General features: G+C 39.2%; 1 protein-coding gene across 1 annotated transcript; it reads right to left on the reverse strand.

The window, feature by feature from the left end:
- Positions 1–15,421: 15,421 nt before the first annotated feature.
- LOC148009824 (protein ALUMINUM SENSITIVE 3-like) lies at positions 15,422–16,997 on the reverse strand. Its single transcript, XM_087673334.1, has 4 exons — positions 16,657–16,997; positions 16,309–16,542; positions 15,990–16,235; positions 15,422–15,899 (listed from the first exon to the last, which is right to left on the reverse strand). The coding sequence occupies exons 1-4, from the start codon at positions 16,933–16,935 to the stop codon at positions 15,600–15,602; spliced, it is 1,059 nt and encodes a 352-aa protein (XP_087529460.1). The 5' UTR covers positions 16,936–16,997; the 3' UTR covers positions 15,422–15,599.
- Between the last annotated feature and the right edge of the window lie 313 nt (positions 16,998–17,310).

A 17,310-nucleotide genomic window follows, 5' to 3' on the forward strand; every position in this document is an offset into this window, starting at 1 on the left:
ATTTTCATCTTCATGCTCAATAATAGCCCAATTTACAAAAATATGACAAGCTTTTAGCTTTTGAGTTTGCTTTCTACAAAAATAGGAAATAAAGCTAATGGACGGTGCCCATAGAGTCTGGCACGCCCAATCTCAATGTCCAAATAGAAATAACATATCCGTGCACATAGGCGCATACAAAATAATAATCAATAATCAATGTCTCAATAGACATAACAAAATATAGGCGTGGCGCCTATCAAAATATAATCCAAAGGTCGAATACTCGCTAGACTCCAATGCTTTCCTCCGCCACTGCTGCTATCTCTACACATCAACTGAAGCATTCACAATCGTTAGTAAAATAATACAATTAAACCGACAAAAGTGAATACCTAGCAGTCTTCAGCTACATAAATAAATCAACTGGTTAGAAATAAATCCTAACCTTAATTTATTACAAGTGCGCACTCTAAACTCATAAACGTTTATTAATTTAATATGCATTTTGTGGAATCACCCGCTATGGAATCACCCATGTACACACTAAATTAATAAAACGCCCGAAAAGGACAGGCGTCCCCATCAACTTCTCGCACAAAGAATCCTCTTTGTGTATGAGCCCCGATCATCTAAGTTTACGGAATCCACCGTAAAACCTCACGAAATCCACCGTGGTGAGCCCCGGTCATCTAAGTTTACGGAATCCACCGTAAAACCTCACGGAATCCACCGTGGCATGGAATCCACCGTGGAATATGCCTCCTGGCATCATACCCCCGGGGTGGGATAGCAATTGACCTCAATTGCTATTAGCTCAATGTGGAGCTAACAGAGTGGGGAAAGCATTTAAGTCTCTAGCGTGCATCCATTGTGCTTCCTCTACAGGATGGTTCTTAAATTTTACTAGATATCTAGAATACCTTCGGCCAGTTCTAGTGGTCATGTAGTCAGTGTCTATAATGGCTTCTGGTTCAAGTATTTCAGTCTCTTCCTCTAATAAAGGTGGGTTTTCATAAACAGGGTGGATAGGTAATTGGCCTCTAAATGGTCTCAATAAACTAATGTGAAATGTATTATGAATTTTCCAATGAGATGGCAATTCTAACTTGAATGCATTATCATTAATCTTATGAATGATTCTAAATGGTCCATAGAATCTAGGAGCTAATTTGACAACTGGATGTCTATCTACACTTTGCAGTCTACGCTTTTCTATTCTAAGCCAAACATAATCATCAACTTTGAAATTCATGGCTTGTCTTTTCTTGTTGGCTTGTTTGGTATATGATTGTTGGGCTTTAGCAATCATATCCTTAACCTCATCAAAAATACTATTATGCATAGTAGCAATATCATCAGCACTCTGAATTCTATTAGACAAAGATGCAACAGGTGTAGATAATCTATATCCATAAATAACTTCAAAAGGTGCTTTCTTTGTAGATGTGTGCGGTGTATTGTTATATGCAAACTGTAATAAATGCAAATGAGTATCCCATGTCTGAGGTTTAGAGATAGTATATGCACGTAAAAGATCTAGAATTGTGCTATTTGTGGCTTCTGTTTGTCCATTTGTTTCTGGATGAAATGCAGATGAGAAATCAATCTTTGTGCCTAGATTTGCAAACAGTGTAATCCAAAAATTGTTACAAAATCTAGAATCACGATCTGAAATAATCACTTTTGGCAATCCATGGTTAGTAAAAACAGTTTTCAAAAATAATTGTGTTGCTTGTGATGCTGTTAAAGTTTTCTTACATGCAATGAAATATGCTTACTTACTAAATCTATCTACAATTGTCCAAATCATGTCATGATTAGATTTAGTATTTGGTAAACTAGTAATGAAATCCATAGAAATATGTTCCCAAGGTTTAGATGGAATAGACAAAGGCATTAATAATCCATACTGTTTACCATGATGTCTCTTTATTCTTTGACAAATCAAACATTCAGAAACGAAATTAGATACATCTGCATCCATATGCGGCCAATAAAAATCTTCAGTTAACATGCGTAATGTAGATATGATACCTCTATGATCTTGATATGGGGGACAATGAATTTCATTCAAAACAAAAGATCGGAATGGAATAGTAACACACAGTCTCTTTTCAAAAAACATAAATCCATCATTGTATGACAATGAATCAACAGGAATGAAATTATTTTGAACTAATTTTTGCTAATCAGAATGAAAAGTAATATCCTGGTGATATGTATCTTTCATAGCAATCAAAGAATCAAAAGATATGATAGAAATATTATGAATTGCAGGTCTTCTACTCAATGCATCAGCAACTACATTTTCTTTTCCAGGTTGGTATTGAATGATAGGATGAAAACTTTGAATAAAGGAAGCCCATTTGATATGACGGTCAGAAATTTGGGGTTGGCTAAGTAGATGTCTAATGCTTTGCTGGTCGGTCTTTATCATGAATTCTGAACCCATTAAATAATGCTTCCACTGTTTTAATGCTTGTACAACTGCTAATAGTTCTTTGTCATAAGTGGAATATTTCAGCTCAGAGGGTTTCAGCTTAGAACTAGAATATGCTATTGGATGATTGCCTTGCATTAGTATGGCTCCTATTCCTGATCCGCTAGCATCGGTCACAACTAGAAAGAATGGTCTATTAAAGTCAGGTAATTGTAGAACAGGGGCATTAGTTAATGCACGCTTCAGTAAGTCAAAGGATTTCTGCTGAGTTTCAGTCCATTGATAAACAATTCCTTTCTTAAGAAGTTTTGTTAATGGTAAAGCAAGTAATGAAAAATTACATACAAACTTCCTATAGAAACTAGCAAGACCAAGGAATGAGCGTAATTCATGCACGTTTTTAGGAACAGGCCAATGCAATATTGCATCAATTTTCTTAGGATCAACTTTAATTCCTTCTTTTGATACAATATGACCTAAATATTCTATTTCTGTCTTAAAGAATTCACTCTTTTCAGGATTTGCAAACAATTGATTTTCTTTCAGTAATTGAAAAACTAATGATAAATGCTCATAATGCTCTTTTTCACTTTTACTGAACACCAAAATATCATCAAAGAAAACAATCACACAGTACTGATATTTCAGAAAGATACGGTTCATCATTCTACTGAAAGTAGCAGGTACATTAGTCAATCCGAATGGCATGACTAAGAATTCGTAATGGCCAAACTGTGTTCTGAATGCAGTCTTAAATATGTCGGATCTATCTAGCCTCACCTGATGATATCCAGACTTAAGGTCAATTTTACTAAATATAGAAGATCCCTGCAGTTTGTCCATAAGGTCATCAACTCTAGGTATAGGATACCTATTCTTTACAGTGATCTTATTTAATGCTCGGTAGTCAATACACATACGATAGATATTATTCTTTTTCTTGACTAAGAGTACAGGTGCACCGAATGGAGAACTGCTAGGTCGAATTAAGCCTCTATTTAGTAATTCTTCAACTTGACTCTGGATTTCTTTTTGCTCTATTTGATTGTGCCTATATGGTGCTTTGCAAGGTGGTTGTGTGCCAGGAATTAAATCAATCTTATGGTCTTCTAGACGTGATGGTGGTAAACTTGGTGGTAGGTCTTCTGCAAAACAGTCCTTAAAATATGCAAGAAATTCCTTATGCCTAGGGTGCATATGATTTTCCTTTGCGTGCAATTCATTCACCCAAATGAGATATGATTTAGTACTCTTGCGTAGTGCACGTTTTGCTTGAGTATGCGAAAGCAGTGGAAAAATATTAGATGCATGCATACCATATAATGTAATAGATTTTCCTTGAAAATTAATATTCATTGTGTGCGTGGAATAATCTATATTTGGATTATGCTGGTGTCTCCAAGGCATTCCTAAAATAATGTCGCTTGACTGTAATGGAACAACTAAGAAATTACTTCTTTCAATATATGAACCAATTTGAATCTCTAAATCTTGTACTTCTTGTGTGCCATTGTACCTAGTGCCTAAAAATGCAGCTTTCATGCGATAATGCGTAGGTACAGTATGTAATTTCAATTCCTTTACCAATTTTGCTGAAATAAAGTCATGGGTACTACTGTCATCATGCAAAATAGTTCTTTCCTTTCCATGCACCATACATTTCATAGTCAATAATGAATGTGGAGTAGGCATACCTGGTAAAGTGTCAGAAGTAGTAGTAGGATCATCCTCATCTTCAGTAAAATCTGGCATATCCTCATGCTCGTCTTCATCCATGGCTCCAAGATAGTTGATATGTACTGGTGGCTTCTTTGAATGACAATTTGCTGCGAGATGCCCTGGCTGGTGACACTTATAGCATACTATTGGCTTGGCTTTGGTTACATTATTTGCAATGGCTGGAAGTCTGGGTACATTTGGATTTGCTTGTGGAATAGGCTTTGGATTTGGATTGACATTGGATGGTAATGCAGGTGGTTTAGCCCAATTCTTGCGGAAAGATGGTGTTGAGAAACGACCTGGATTAAACCTTCTAAAATTGGAATTGAATTGTTTAGATCCATAATTACCGTTGGCTTGGAATTGCTGTGGTCGTCTGTCTCTTCCGCGTAACTTATCTTCAGTGTCGTGAGCTAGTGAGATAGCGTCTTCAAGGGTAGCAGGCTTGAACATGTTCACTTCAGCGTAGTAATGTCCAAGAAGTCCAGACATATACTTCCGCTTATGTGTCGTCTCTGGTACGTCTTCAAGCATGCGTAGCTGTAGGAGTGCATTCCAAAAACGCTCTGTATACTGTGGAATAGGCTCACGATGCCGTTGTTGAAGTAAATCCCATTGCTTGATAGCCTTCTCATGAAATTGCGGTGGAAGGAAATTCTACATGAACTTCTTCTTGAAATCTTCCCAAGTAGCAGGACATTCTATGCTCTTGTGTACTACAGTCTACCATAGTGATGCTCTGTCTATCAGATGATTAGTAACACACTTGACTTTATCTTTTTCTGGATAAGTTTCCTCATGGAAATAGTCATCAAACTGGCTAATGAATGATAAAATAGTCTTTCCTTCTCGTATGCCATTGAAAGTGCGAAATTTGAAACTTCGTTTACTTATCTTGGATTCCTTGCGAATGGTTTGTGCTTCAAGAGTGGCGTCGATGGTACGTCGAATCAAATCTTCAGCTTGAGGTTCTTCTATATCGGTGGACGCTCTTTGTAGTTTTGTCAATTGCGCTTGCAATGCTTGCCTAGCCCTTCGCTCTTCTTCCAATTGTAGCATGATTAGATCCAGCTTTTGTTCCATGGTAGGCTCAGGTAGGTCGTCTTCAGTCATAGGATCATCCATATGTGGGGTCGTCATCCTGTAAAACTCAATAAACCTTTCTCACTCAAAATCAGGTTAGCGGGATGAGCGTAGCTCAAATTCGGGGTTACAAGGCTATGTATTTTTGGGTATTTCTTTGTCTATTTTCAGAAAATCTACAATATTTCTGTCTTCGTTTGCTGAAAATACTTCAGCGGACCTGTAGATAGGTAGAACACCTTGCCACGAACAACTTTCCAGTTTAGAGTTTTTGCATAGGAACAAGTCTTCTAGGAGTTTTAAGCACTAGTCAGTTCTGACTCCAGTTGACCTGTCTAACTTGCAGAGTTGCAGACTTAACCGACTTGCAGAGTTACAGACTTGCAGAACTTAGGCCGACTTGATGAACTTGCAGGACTTGATTCCACGTGACTTGCAGAACTTGACTTCAGAGGTGCAGGACCTGAAGTTTGTGGACTTGTTTGTCTTGTCTGACTTGAGTAGCTTGGCTTGACTTAAGTGATTAAGCTTTAAAAAGCTTAAGATGATCAGTCGTCAGATTTCGTGGGGGGGGGGGGCGTTTTTTCCGCCAGGCGAAAAAATCGGAGGTCCTCAGAGACCTCACGATTGAGAATTTGAAGTAATAAGCTTCTTTTTAAGCTTATAAGCTTAACAATTAAGCTTTGAAAAAAAATGGATTATGAGTTTGCTCACTGTATAACCACGACTTGATGAAGGAGATGGATGCGTGGTCCTCCGCCTACAGAGCCTGGTCCTTCGCGATCTGACAGTAGAAACAGGGGTTCTTGATCGCCAGAAGTCTGCCTGTATCGACGGTTCGCGATGAGATTGACCGTAGAGCCCGATCGTTCTTGGAGCTCCGCCTTCGCCCGAGATTGGTAGCGATTGGAAGCTCTTGATCTCAGCTTCGCTCTGATACCACTGGTGCGCAGATCGGACGCAGAATACTCACGTAGTGAATCCCGGAAGGTCCCCAAGAACAATGAACTCTACCTTTTTGCACAAAAAACCATGTAAAAGCATGCATGACAAGAAGCAAGAGACAAATTGGGTTCAATCTCCCCCCATGCCTTGTGTGAGCGCTTCACAAAGCATGTATTTTATGTATATTTCCATCTTCATACTCAATAAGAGCCCAATTTACAAAAATATGACAAGCTTTTAGCTTTTGAGTTTGCTTTCTACAAAAATAGGAAATAAAGCTAATGGACGGTGCCCATAGAGTCTGGCACGCCCAATCTCAATGTCCAAATAGAAATAACATATCCGTGCGCATAGGCGCATACAAAATAATAATCAATAATCAATGTCTCAATAGACATAACAAAATATAGGTGTGGCGCCTATCAAAATATAATCCAAAGGTCGAATACTCGCCAGACTCCAATGCTTTCCTCCGCCACTGCTGCTATCTCTACACATCAACTGAAGCATTCACAATCGTTAGTAAAATAATACAATTAAACCGACAAAAGTGAATACCTAGCAGTCTTCAGCTACATAAATAAATCAACTGGTTAGAAATAGATCCTAACCTTAATTTATTACGAGTGCGCACTCTAAACTCATAAACGTTTATTAATTTAATATGCATTTTGCGGAATCACCCGCTATGGAATCACCCATGTACACACTAAATTAATAAAACGCCCGAAAAGGACAGGCGTCCCCATCAACTTCTCGCACAAAGAATCCTCTTTGTGTATGAGCCCCGGTCATCTAAGTTTACGGAATCCACCGTAAAACCTCACGGAATCCACCGTGGCACAGAATCCACCGTGGAATATGCCTCCTGGCATCAAATAGAAATAAAGCTAATGGGCGCCTAAGAAGTCAAGCGTACCCAAATACAATGTCCAAATACAAATATCTAAACCGTGCGCCCATGTGCATACAAAAATAATAAATAAATATCAAGCGCCTTGATAAATAAGCGCGACAAAATATAGGCGCCATGCCTAAGGTATATGCCCATCAAAATATCGACGATAACTTGAATACACGCTATCCTCCAATGCTTTCTACTGCCACCACTGCTATCTCTACATATCAACTGAAGCATTCACAATCGTTAGTAAAATAATACAATTAAACCGACAAAAGTGAATACCTAGCAGTCTTGAGCTATATAAATAAATTGGTTAGAAATCAATCCTAACCTTAATTTATCACAAGTGCGCACTCTAAACTCATAAACGTTTATTAATTTAAATATGTATTTTGCGGAATCACCCGCTATGGAATCACCCATGTACACACTAAATTAACAAAACGCCCGAAAAGGATAGGCATCCCCATCGACTTCTCGCTCAAAGAATCCACTTTGTGTATGAGCCCCGGTAATAAAAGTTTACGGAATCCACCGTAAAACCTCACGGAATCCACCGTGGCATGGAATCCACCGTGTAATATGCCTCCTGGCATCATAAAGCTGAAAATCCGATCTACTAGGAATTTTCTGTAAATGGATAAGCTGTCCATTGGAGATAAACTCGATATACAACTATGAGAAATCCATAGTGATCCTGCCTAGTGTCATCAACCAATCACAACAGAGTACAATATCTATAGGCCCTATTTCCAGAGTGATCAGGTTTACCTTGGCTTCAAAATTTTCAGCCAACTGTAAAGAAACCTGTGGGCATATCTGTGTACTGATTTCCTCTTCACCATTAGCCACTTGAACTCTAATGCGCTGTTGCAAATCTGTGGGAACACATTTAGCTTGTCCATGATGGACTTATTCACAAAACTATGAGTACTGCCACTGTCTATCAGAATGAACACTGACTTTCCACATATGCTTCCCTTCATATGGAGTGTATTAGGGCTCTTAGATCCTGTCCAAGCATCCATAGAAATAGAACAATTAGTGGCAGCAAGCGGCTCATCACAAGTCCCACCGGATCAAACGGAACACTTCCACCTGGATAAAAGGAAAAGAGTCGGTTGGATCATAAAAATACTCTTGCCCAACTTCCTCCTCAAGATCTTCATTTTCAGCATTAAGTGCCATTGCATTAGCTTCATCCATGTCATCCTCAAAATCCTCAAAAACCAACATACTCTAAAGCTTGGGTTTGATATTTTTGTATACACACTTTGAGGCATGATCAGGTGTATACTTTTTCCCACACTTGAAACATAAGCCTTTCTCCTTTCTTTCTTTATAAAGATCCATAGGAATAGATTTAGGATTTGTATTGGCTGGAATGGATTTAGGCTTGCTGTCCCCCTGTTTGAAATCAACTCTTGGACTGTTTGATATCCTGAAATTACTTTGAGGTCTAGAAGCATCAAATGGAGGATAAGTTGATACCCGTAAGCTCCCATTTGGCACATGATTTCTGCCATAAGTGTTACCAACTTGCCCCTGCTTAAAAACAGTCCTTGGCTATCCAAAACCAAGCTGAAATGAAGATTCTCTTCTATACTTTCTTCCATAGCGCTCCATAAGCTCAATAGCCTTAAAGAGGGAAGTAGGATTTTGTGCCATAACATCAGCTGATAAAGATGCCTCTAAACCATACATAAACTTATGAAGCTTAGCCTCATCACTGATACTTTCCACATACATGGTCAGGTTGAGGAATTGGTTAGTGTACTCTCTTACACTTAGGCCCCTTTGTTCCAAACCATACCATCTCCGTGCTAATTTCTCTTTCTCAAGAGGCGAAACAAATACTTCAGCCATAAGTGCCTTGAAAGCTTCCCAATTCTCTACAAGTATGTTTTCTTTTTTAATATACCTCCACAAGGTATGGGCAAATCCCTCCAAATGCAAGGAAGCAAAATGAATCTTCATGTCATCAGTTTTAGGGAATATGTCAAAGTAGGACTCCATCTTAGAGGTCCACTCCTCTAAATCAGACGGTGAAAATGACAAACCATTAAATTTGGCTAGAACAATTTTGTCATTTAGCTCTCTTTCATGAAAAGGTTGTTGTCCCAAAATAGGTTGATCATGATTACCATGTATGGAACCTCTGAATTGAGACGGAAATCTTCCAACAGGTGGCTGAGAATTACTATGTAATCTTCCTGTTGGTAGAGCACCCCTAGAAATTTGAGTGTTCAGTCCAAAAGCTTGAAAATTGGCTTCATTCAAACTGCCCAAATAGTCATCATGCTGCTGTGAAGCCTCTCTTACTTCATATTGGCTATTTGGAATGCCTCTTCTTCCAATAATCCCCTGTCCATGACCATTTTGGTTAGATGACTGAAGTGGGATTGACGGGTCACTGTTTGAACAAGCTTTCTCCTTAGTTTCTTTTGGTCCCATTTGCATTTGCATCCATTGAGATAATTGTGCCATAATTTGAGCATTAGAGTCCACTAACTTATCAATAGAAGCCTTTGTTTGAGTCGTTGAATCCACCAACTTCTCAATGGAAGACGTCGTTTGATCAGTAGACAAAACCATTTGCTCTATTCTTGATAAGATGGCCTCATGTCGTTCCCTATGTCTTTGTTCATGGACGCACAAAGTATTGTTAAGTATACTGACTTCTCCTTGTTGTTGAAGCTCTTCAGGGCTCTCTTGAGGTGTATTATCCAACATGGAATCCCTGATTTGCTGAGCATAATCTTCCTGGACCTTATTCTTACCCTTATGTCCTGCCATAATAGTGCAGTCCTGCAGTACCCCCTGTCAAAAAAATGGCTATAACTTTTGCTAGGGAACTCCGATTTCAGAACTTTTTAGTTCAAATCGAAGCTAAGAATGCCCTCTTCGAGATGAGCTATAGCACGCTATAACAGATTTAGGACAGAAAATTTTGTAGCTGGATTTCTGAGTCTGAACTGTCCAGGCCTGCACCCTGTCTAAACCTGTAAGTGCCCTGTTTTGACCCTGTAATGCAAGATAGTAACCCCAAATGGTTACCAAACCCTGTAAAAGGCTGTATAGGACGTGTGAGTACCTTGTAGTACCTGCATCTGTACTTCAGTAATGAAAGGTGTACCTGTAACCACCTGTAAGTACCTTGTAAGTACCCTGTAAATTCCCTGTTTTACCCTGTTTTGAACCTGTAGGTACTTGAGTATTTGGAAAGTCTTCAATCTTCAATTCTCCACTCGTTGTACATGTGTGAGGGATAAAATGGCATAACAAGATCCCTACACGGGCTCTGAATCACCGGGAGGTGGGCAAAGTTCCCCCCGGGTCGGTTGGTTGCACCCCTTCGGGATCTTTGATAGTGAGGGAGGGTCACCTCTCTTTTGTCCCACTATCTCCCCCAACATCCATCTTTTTCCTCAGTGGGAATATCAACATGGCAGTGGCTAGTAATCTAATCAATCATCATGAGATGTATTTCTGAAATATTCATTCAACCTTTATTTAATGAGATGCAATTAAATGGAATCTTGAAAGCTTGGATAAGGAAAGGGTCTTACCAATGCAATTCAGTGACTCACTGATTGCTAGTACTTACCCTTTTACAATATTTCAGCTTGGGTAAAAGAAATTCAGTCAAAACAAATCAAGGTTATGCATCAAGCTTATCAAATGATATCTATGATGAAGTAATGATTGAATCAAGATAAAATTCAATGGAATAGACTGAAATCAATGAAGGTTAACACTAATCTCTGATCTATTGATCAATTCAGTGAATTAATTGATCAATAATCTCCCATCAACAAGTGGAAAAGCAATAGCAAATGGATTATTGAGAGATTTCAGAGATTAGTAAAAAAATACCTCAATTAAGCTTGAAGAATATGGTGGATGTCAGCTTCAATCCCATTGATGGAAAAGTTTTTCATAATCCATCATAAATCCATCATAAAGCTTGAAATCTCCATAGAATCAGTCCATATAAGCTCCAATATGATTAAATCCGTGAAGAATCAATGCCCCGGCCTTGCTTGAACACTTGAATATCAAAGATTCAAGCCTCTTGAAGAAAAGCCCCAAAATAATCCTTCCATTTGAGCTCCAATGTCATCCATGGGCTGAAATCTCCTCAATGTCTTTAATCTTGGAGTCTATCCGACTTGTACATAGCACTAGAGAAGCCTTGGAGGTCGGGGAAGTCCAAAATTTGAAAAATTTTGAGCTTCCAGATCTGTAGCTATGGCTGCCCTACTGTATTTTAGGGTTTTGAGCAAAGGAATGGATTATCAGAGTTCTCCTCCAGCTGAGAGTTACTGTAGTAGGTGTTGATAAAGTCCTTCAAAGCAATTAATCAATGGATGGAAGATCTGGAGCATATCAAGCAGGAATGGAGAGCAAGGAATTCAAGGCATTTTTCGGTGCATTTTTCGGGCTATCATCTGCTCCATATCCTACATCATCACTTGACCATGGTACTCCTCCTGAAGCTCAGATGAAGGAACCTTTGCCCCATGCTTTGGCAGTGAGAGATGATCAGTAGAAAAAGACATTTGAAGATTTCTTGGCAGCCATCATGGAAGCTTAAGCCAAAAGCTTGAAAGAGAGAGAAGAGAAGCTCCCTTTTGAAAAGTAACTGGAGTTTAACCTCTAACTAAGCTCGGTTAACCTTCCTTTACCCTAGTTACCTCCATTTTTGCATGAAGTTTAATTACGATCTGCCATTTAAGCCATCCTCCGCCATGTCTAACCTTGCATATCTCCAGATGTAGTCTCTTACTAACTGTAGATGATCTACAGCACTCCACTAGTCACTGTCTTGTACAATTTTTATCTGAAATTGATTTTGATAGAGAAAAATAGGATTGAAAATAGAAGAAAAGAATGGATCAAAGACCAATGCTCTGATACCACTTTTCAGAGAGAGAACTAGGGAGAGAGGAAGAGGAGAGAGAAGATTGCAGAAGAGAGAGAAAGACTGCAGGAAGAGAGAGAAGAAGAGTGACGATAAGAGAGAAAGACTAGATTTAGAGAGAAAAAGACATGAAAGAGGGAGAAGCCATCGAAGCTGTGAGCAAGATGGAAGAGAAAGACTATAATTGTATTAATGTGTCAAAAAGATGTGAAAATTTGCGTGTTCTCTCCTTTTATACCAATGTCAGTGTGACATGGCATAATATCAATATTGTTCACACTAAATCCTTATTTCCAGAAGTTGAGAATAAGGATTTACTGTGAATAATATTGATATTATGCCATGTCATTGTAAGAAGCTGGGAATAAGGATTTAGTGTGAACAATATTGATATTATGCCATGTCACACTAAATTCTTATTCCCAGCTTCTTACATAGCATAAGAAATTATGTGTTTGATCTCTTCCACTTCTCCAAGCATATAGAAGTGATTATGGAAGACACTACATAACAAGAGAAAGAAACTATCAACACATGTACTCATGATTTTAGTTAAATGTATATGCTCTACCCAAATATGTGTATCACCCATAGAATAACATGCATTCAACAACAATTCATGAAGGCTAATATTTAGACATGTTTTTAGGACAAATAAATCCACATTTGCTAGTGAGTTTAATGTATTTCTTCAACAAAAATTATTTGGGCCCTAAAGGCATGGAAGTGATTCAATCAACGAATGAAAGTAACTAGTGCCCCTAATGAAGGGACACTATAAGTTAAACTTTGCACCCCTTCAAGTTTCAATAGATATGTGCCATTTTGAAAACAAGTGACACTATATTACACACATTTGTTGAGCAAGAAACCTTTGCTCTTCAACAATCAAAACAATCATCAAAAGCACAAACTTGATCAAATAGATAATTCCATCAAAGCACTCGTGATAGTCTACTTGGAGGACATGTTAACTTCTTTGTGCGGTTTACAATTCTAAGAAAACATGTGCCCAACCTAATAGGTGAATTTACTATTGGTTTAAATTCAATCTCGATTGTAATAGAAGCGTGTACTTGCAGTATGTGCTTGTAATTTATTGTATTGAAGATAGCATTGGACTAAATAGCTTAAATAAAACAAAATCCAAGAAAATGTTAAAGAGCTAAAAGGAGCATAGGAATATAAGTAGCAAGAGAAGGCTTAGCATTTGCTTCTACATTGTAATTGACATTAGACCTAAACATATGCTTTGCAAACAAAGGTGCAAGGGGTGCACACTAGCATCGTCTATAATAGGTTAAACATAATTGGATCCTAGCAAGTGAACAAAAACCAAGCATTATGTGTTTGGTCACTTCTGCCATGTTTGTGTATAGAAGTGATTGCAAGAAAAATTACAGATCCAGAGCAAGAGAGAATTACCACATTAGCCCATTCCACTGGTTCATTAGCATTGCTTACTAAGGCCGGTTACACACCAAAAAAGGACCGCCCACTTTTTAAACTTTGACCAATCAAAACACTTATTTAAAGGTTGGCGTCCGCAGTTCTTTACACACTGGAGAGGACATGACCTGTTGTTTACCTGTTAAACAGGTGAATTCCCCGCCCACTTTTGGACGGGGAGTCTCCCCTGCCCACTTTGTAAAGTGGCGGAAAAGGGTGTACTTTTTGCATTTGCAACCAATCAAAAGATTTATAAGTTTATTCTTTTTTATTTTTTTACAAACTGTGTCCCTTTAGTGTGTAAAGGTATGACGCCCATGTTTGTGCCCAATTTCAAAAAGTGCATGCCCACACTCTGGGCGGGGGTTGGCCATCCATTACTTGATGTGTAACCAGCCTAAGGTTATATGCCATAGTTTTGATGTCTATGAGTTTTATAAGGGTACACTATGGTGTCTAAGAACCCGACACCGTTTTGTATATGGTAGATATGCCATCTAAGAGCTCAAACAGTTCTTTACGAATTACATCCAGCTTACTAGCAAACAGCTGTTTTTGTCCTGGAGATTTTTATAAAGATCAACCTTCCAAGACATACCAATGTTTGGTTAGTTAAAACTGTTGGTAGGCCATGTTATTCAATTGTTAAACCGCATTTGCCAGTAGAGCATTTGAAGTTACATTAAGCTACCTCGCTGTGGAGTAGGAGTAATGAAGGGGGAGCAGGAAATCAAATTTCTCAAATGTGACTATCTCAGACTCAAAATCAAAGCTAGTGAACAAGAGGGCCAAGTTACTGTGGATTCAACCAAACAGTAAATCTACATCTTGCTTTCTACCCTAGACATTGTTGACAATCTTCACCATATTCTGTTCCATGGTAGACTACGGCCTCTATTCTGTACTTGGTCATAAAAGAAAGGCTGGGATTTGGTGATAACCTAACCTGTTTTCAGCTAGGATTCACTGGCAGTTGAATTCCAGCACAGATGAAAGCAGTTGCAAGACTCCCACTTAATTGTGATGCATCTTTATTTCTGGACTGATCTGCACCCCTATTTTCTTTGTGTGGGGCTATAAGTGTAGGTAGAGCAGTAATTTCACCGCTATCTAAAATGAGTCCTATAATGTGTGCAGGCATGAGTGCATAACCATGTGCCAATGTCCAAAAAAGGAACAATGGTCCCTGTGCCTGAAGATGTACCAAAATTTGGGCTATTTGGGCTTATAACCATGAGGTTCCCTGGCACTGTGTTGACAATGATAGTCCCCTGGTGATCTCATCATTCATGTTGCGTGAAGCTCTGAATCTCTTCAGGATGATGTTTTGCAATCTCCCAGCCACCATCGTCTTTGATGATTCACAGTAATATAATGTACAACACGTGGAGGCCACCACTGATCATTGCTGAATGCTCAGCCAGCCATCGACTTTGCCAATTTGAAGTAACATAATCTATTACCTGCAGAGTGGTCACCACTGATCCCTGCTGAAGGCTCAGTATTCATGGTAGAGATCTCGCTACGGCAATACTGAATTAATGGTGACATGATGTTTTCATATGCACCTGAAAAAAAGTTAAGATATGTGAAGAGGACTGTGCTTTTGACTAGTGAGGGGCTAATCAGTAAGTATGACTGGCACTGGAGTTGTCTTTTAATTTACTGGTAGGATGTGAACCATATATTTGTGTATTGCAAGTTTGTATGCCTAACTGCTTTTGCTCTTTCAAAGTCTGCTAATCTGTCAGTGGAAAATTTGCTGGACAATACCATTGCAGTTTGAAGCTCTGTAACAATCTGCATTTTGAAGAATAGCTCTAATGTCCTGTCGAAGTAATCACCCAAGAGTCAACGTCAACATAGGGAATACAGAGGTTGTACAGCTTTAAATATCTCTAAAAGATGTAACTGTACATTCATCTGCCTCTATGCAGATACCTGACACCTGCAAGTGCATGGATGCAAGCATTGGATCATAAAAAAGAGTACATAAATGTCAGCTTTGACCAAAATATGAACTTCAACAAGGTGTCCCCTTTCGTGAATATGTCTAACAGTACATAATGATTGCTTATGAATGTTTACTAACTGTGACTCCCATCTGTTATCTTGGAAGTTCCACCATCCCCTTGTCAACAACTTCAGAAATGCTATGTCAATATAAGCTGATAAGATCTAGTGAAAAGCATGTGCCATCCCAAATATGAAGAGACGATACTGCAAACTGCTGCACAGCCAAGAAGCATGTAAAGGATTTGTAGCTGCATTTGTACAGCTGCTAGAGGAGATGAGCCTCCCATCAGCATCCCTGTCATGGACCCTGGCAGTGATATCAACCCAGTTGTTTTCAGCGAGTCAATCATTGGCCCCATGCCTTGAATCACTGCGCGCTGTACATGTTTCTGGACAGCTTGATGAGGAGATGCGCCTAAAGCAAGAGCTGCTTCGATCTGTTACCCCAAAATGTCAGCAGAAATGTGAGACTAAAAAAATTGTAGCTGTATGGCAAGAATCTATCAGCCAATGTAGGAAACATGGACCTGCCCTTGATGAAGCTTAATGTCATTATGCAATCGCTGTAGCGTGCTTCCAACCATACTCATAGAATTGCCTATCACATAACCTGCGGTAGGGATAATAAATTGAGACTGGATAGGGAAGATTCTCAGCATGAGCATTAATACCAGGGTTCCAAGGGCACCCAAGGCCAATGATAATGTAGCAACAACATGGCTATTTGGCAGGTCTTTTGCCCTATCCCCAGCTGTATGTCCAGCAATGAATATCTGAAATATCCGGTCTTTAGCAAACAATAAAAAGTCCTCAATGCACACAACAAGAGGTACCAGATTGGCCTACCATGAGAATAACTGCACATACAGACATCAAAATCCTCTCTCCTTCAAACAGAAATTTGAGGACGAGTCCAGATAAAATTAGCTGAGCAGTACATCGAAAGATTGCAATTTGCATGTCTTTCTCCAGGCCCGTTTTAAGGGAATGAGAGAGGCATACAGCCAATACAACAGGGAGAAAGCACCCCACCAGCTTGCCCAGATCAAATTGAGATAATTCATTGTTTACAGAGAAATCCTGTATAACAAGGGAAAACAACTCACGATGTAAAGAATTTCTTTTGAATTCAGGATCAAGGAAAGAAAGCAATGTGATTACACTGTGGGAAACAAGGAAGAGGGAAGAGAAAACCTGAAAAGAGCGCAAATTCTCTGGTAGAGCTCGGAGTGGAAGGTTATGGCGTATCAGAGGACGGCAGGAAGTCTTATGCAGTATGAGAGGCCACCGATGTCTGCCTTTGATGGCTGTTCTCCCTCCTCCTCCTCCTGCCGCTGCTTGATGATGATGATGATGATGATGCCAACGATGATGCTGATGATGGTTATGGTGGTGTTGCTGACGACGATAATGATGGTGAGGTCCTGTCACGGGCTTATAAGTAGAAGCCATACAGCACACAACTAGGGCCATCTTTGGTTTTGCACCGCATTCACACGCTTGCCCTAGGATAAGGGGGCCAGCAGTCTAATGGCATTTCTTGGATTGGCTTATACCTAGTGATGATAAGGGGACATCTACCCATTTCTTGCAAACATTCGCAAAGTGACACCAGCACAATGCTCTTCCCCGACATAGGATGAGCTCTCCCAGAAGTCTTCTCGACATGATTTGATGATGAGTATTGCAATGTACCAGGTGCTACAACGTTGGCAGTTCTGAAAGCCTAGTCCAGAGTTTTATAAGAGGATAAGAGGGATTCATAAATTGAACACTATCTTCAAAATGTTGGAGCTATAGCAATGAAATAGTTATTTAGGCTACAATGATAATGGCTTAGTGGCTTTT

This window comes from Lygodium microphyllum, chromosome 30 (genome assembly GCF_053477565.2).
Source record: "Lygodium microphyllum isolate KBCC chromosome 30, Lygodium_microphyllum_v1.1.10, whole genome shotgun sequence".
NCBI classification, from domain to species: Eukaryota; Viridiplantae; Streptophyta; class Polypodiopsida; order Schizaeales; family Lygodiaceae; genus Lygodium; species Lygodium microphyllum.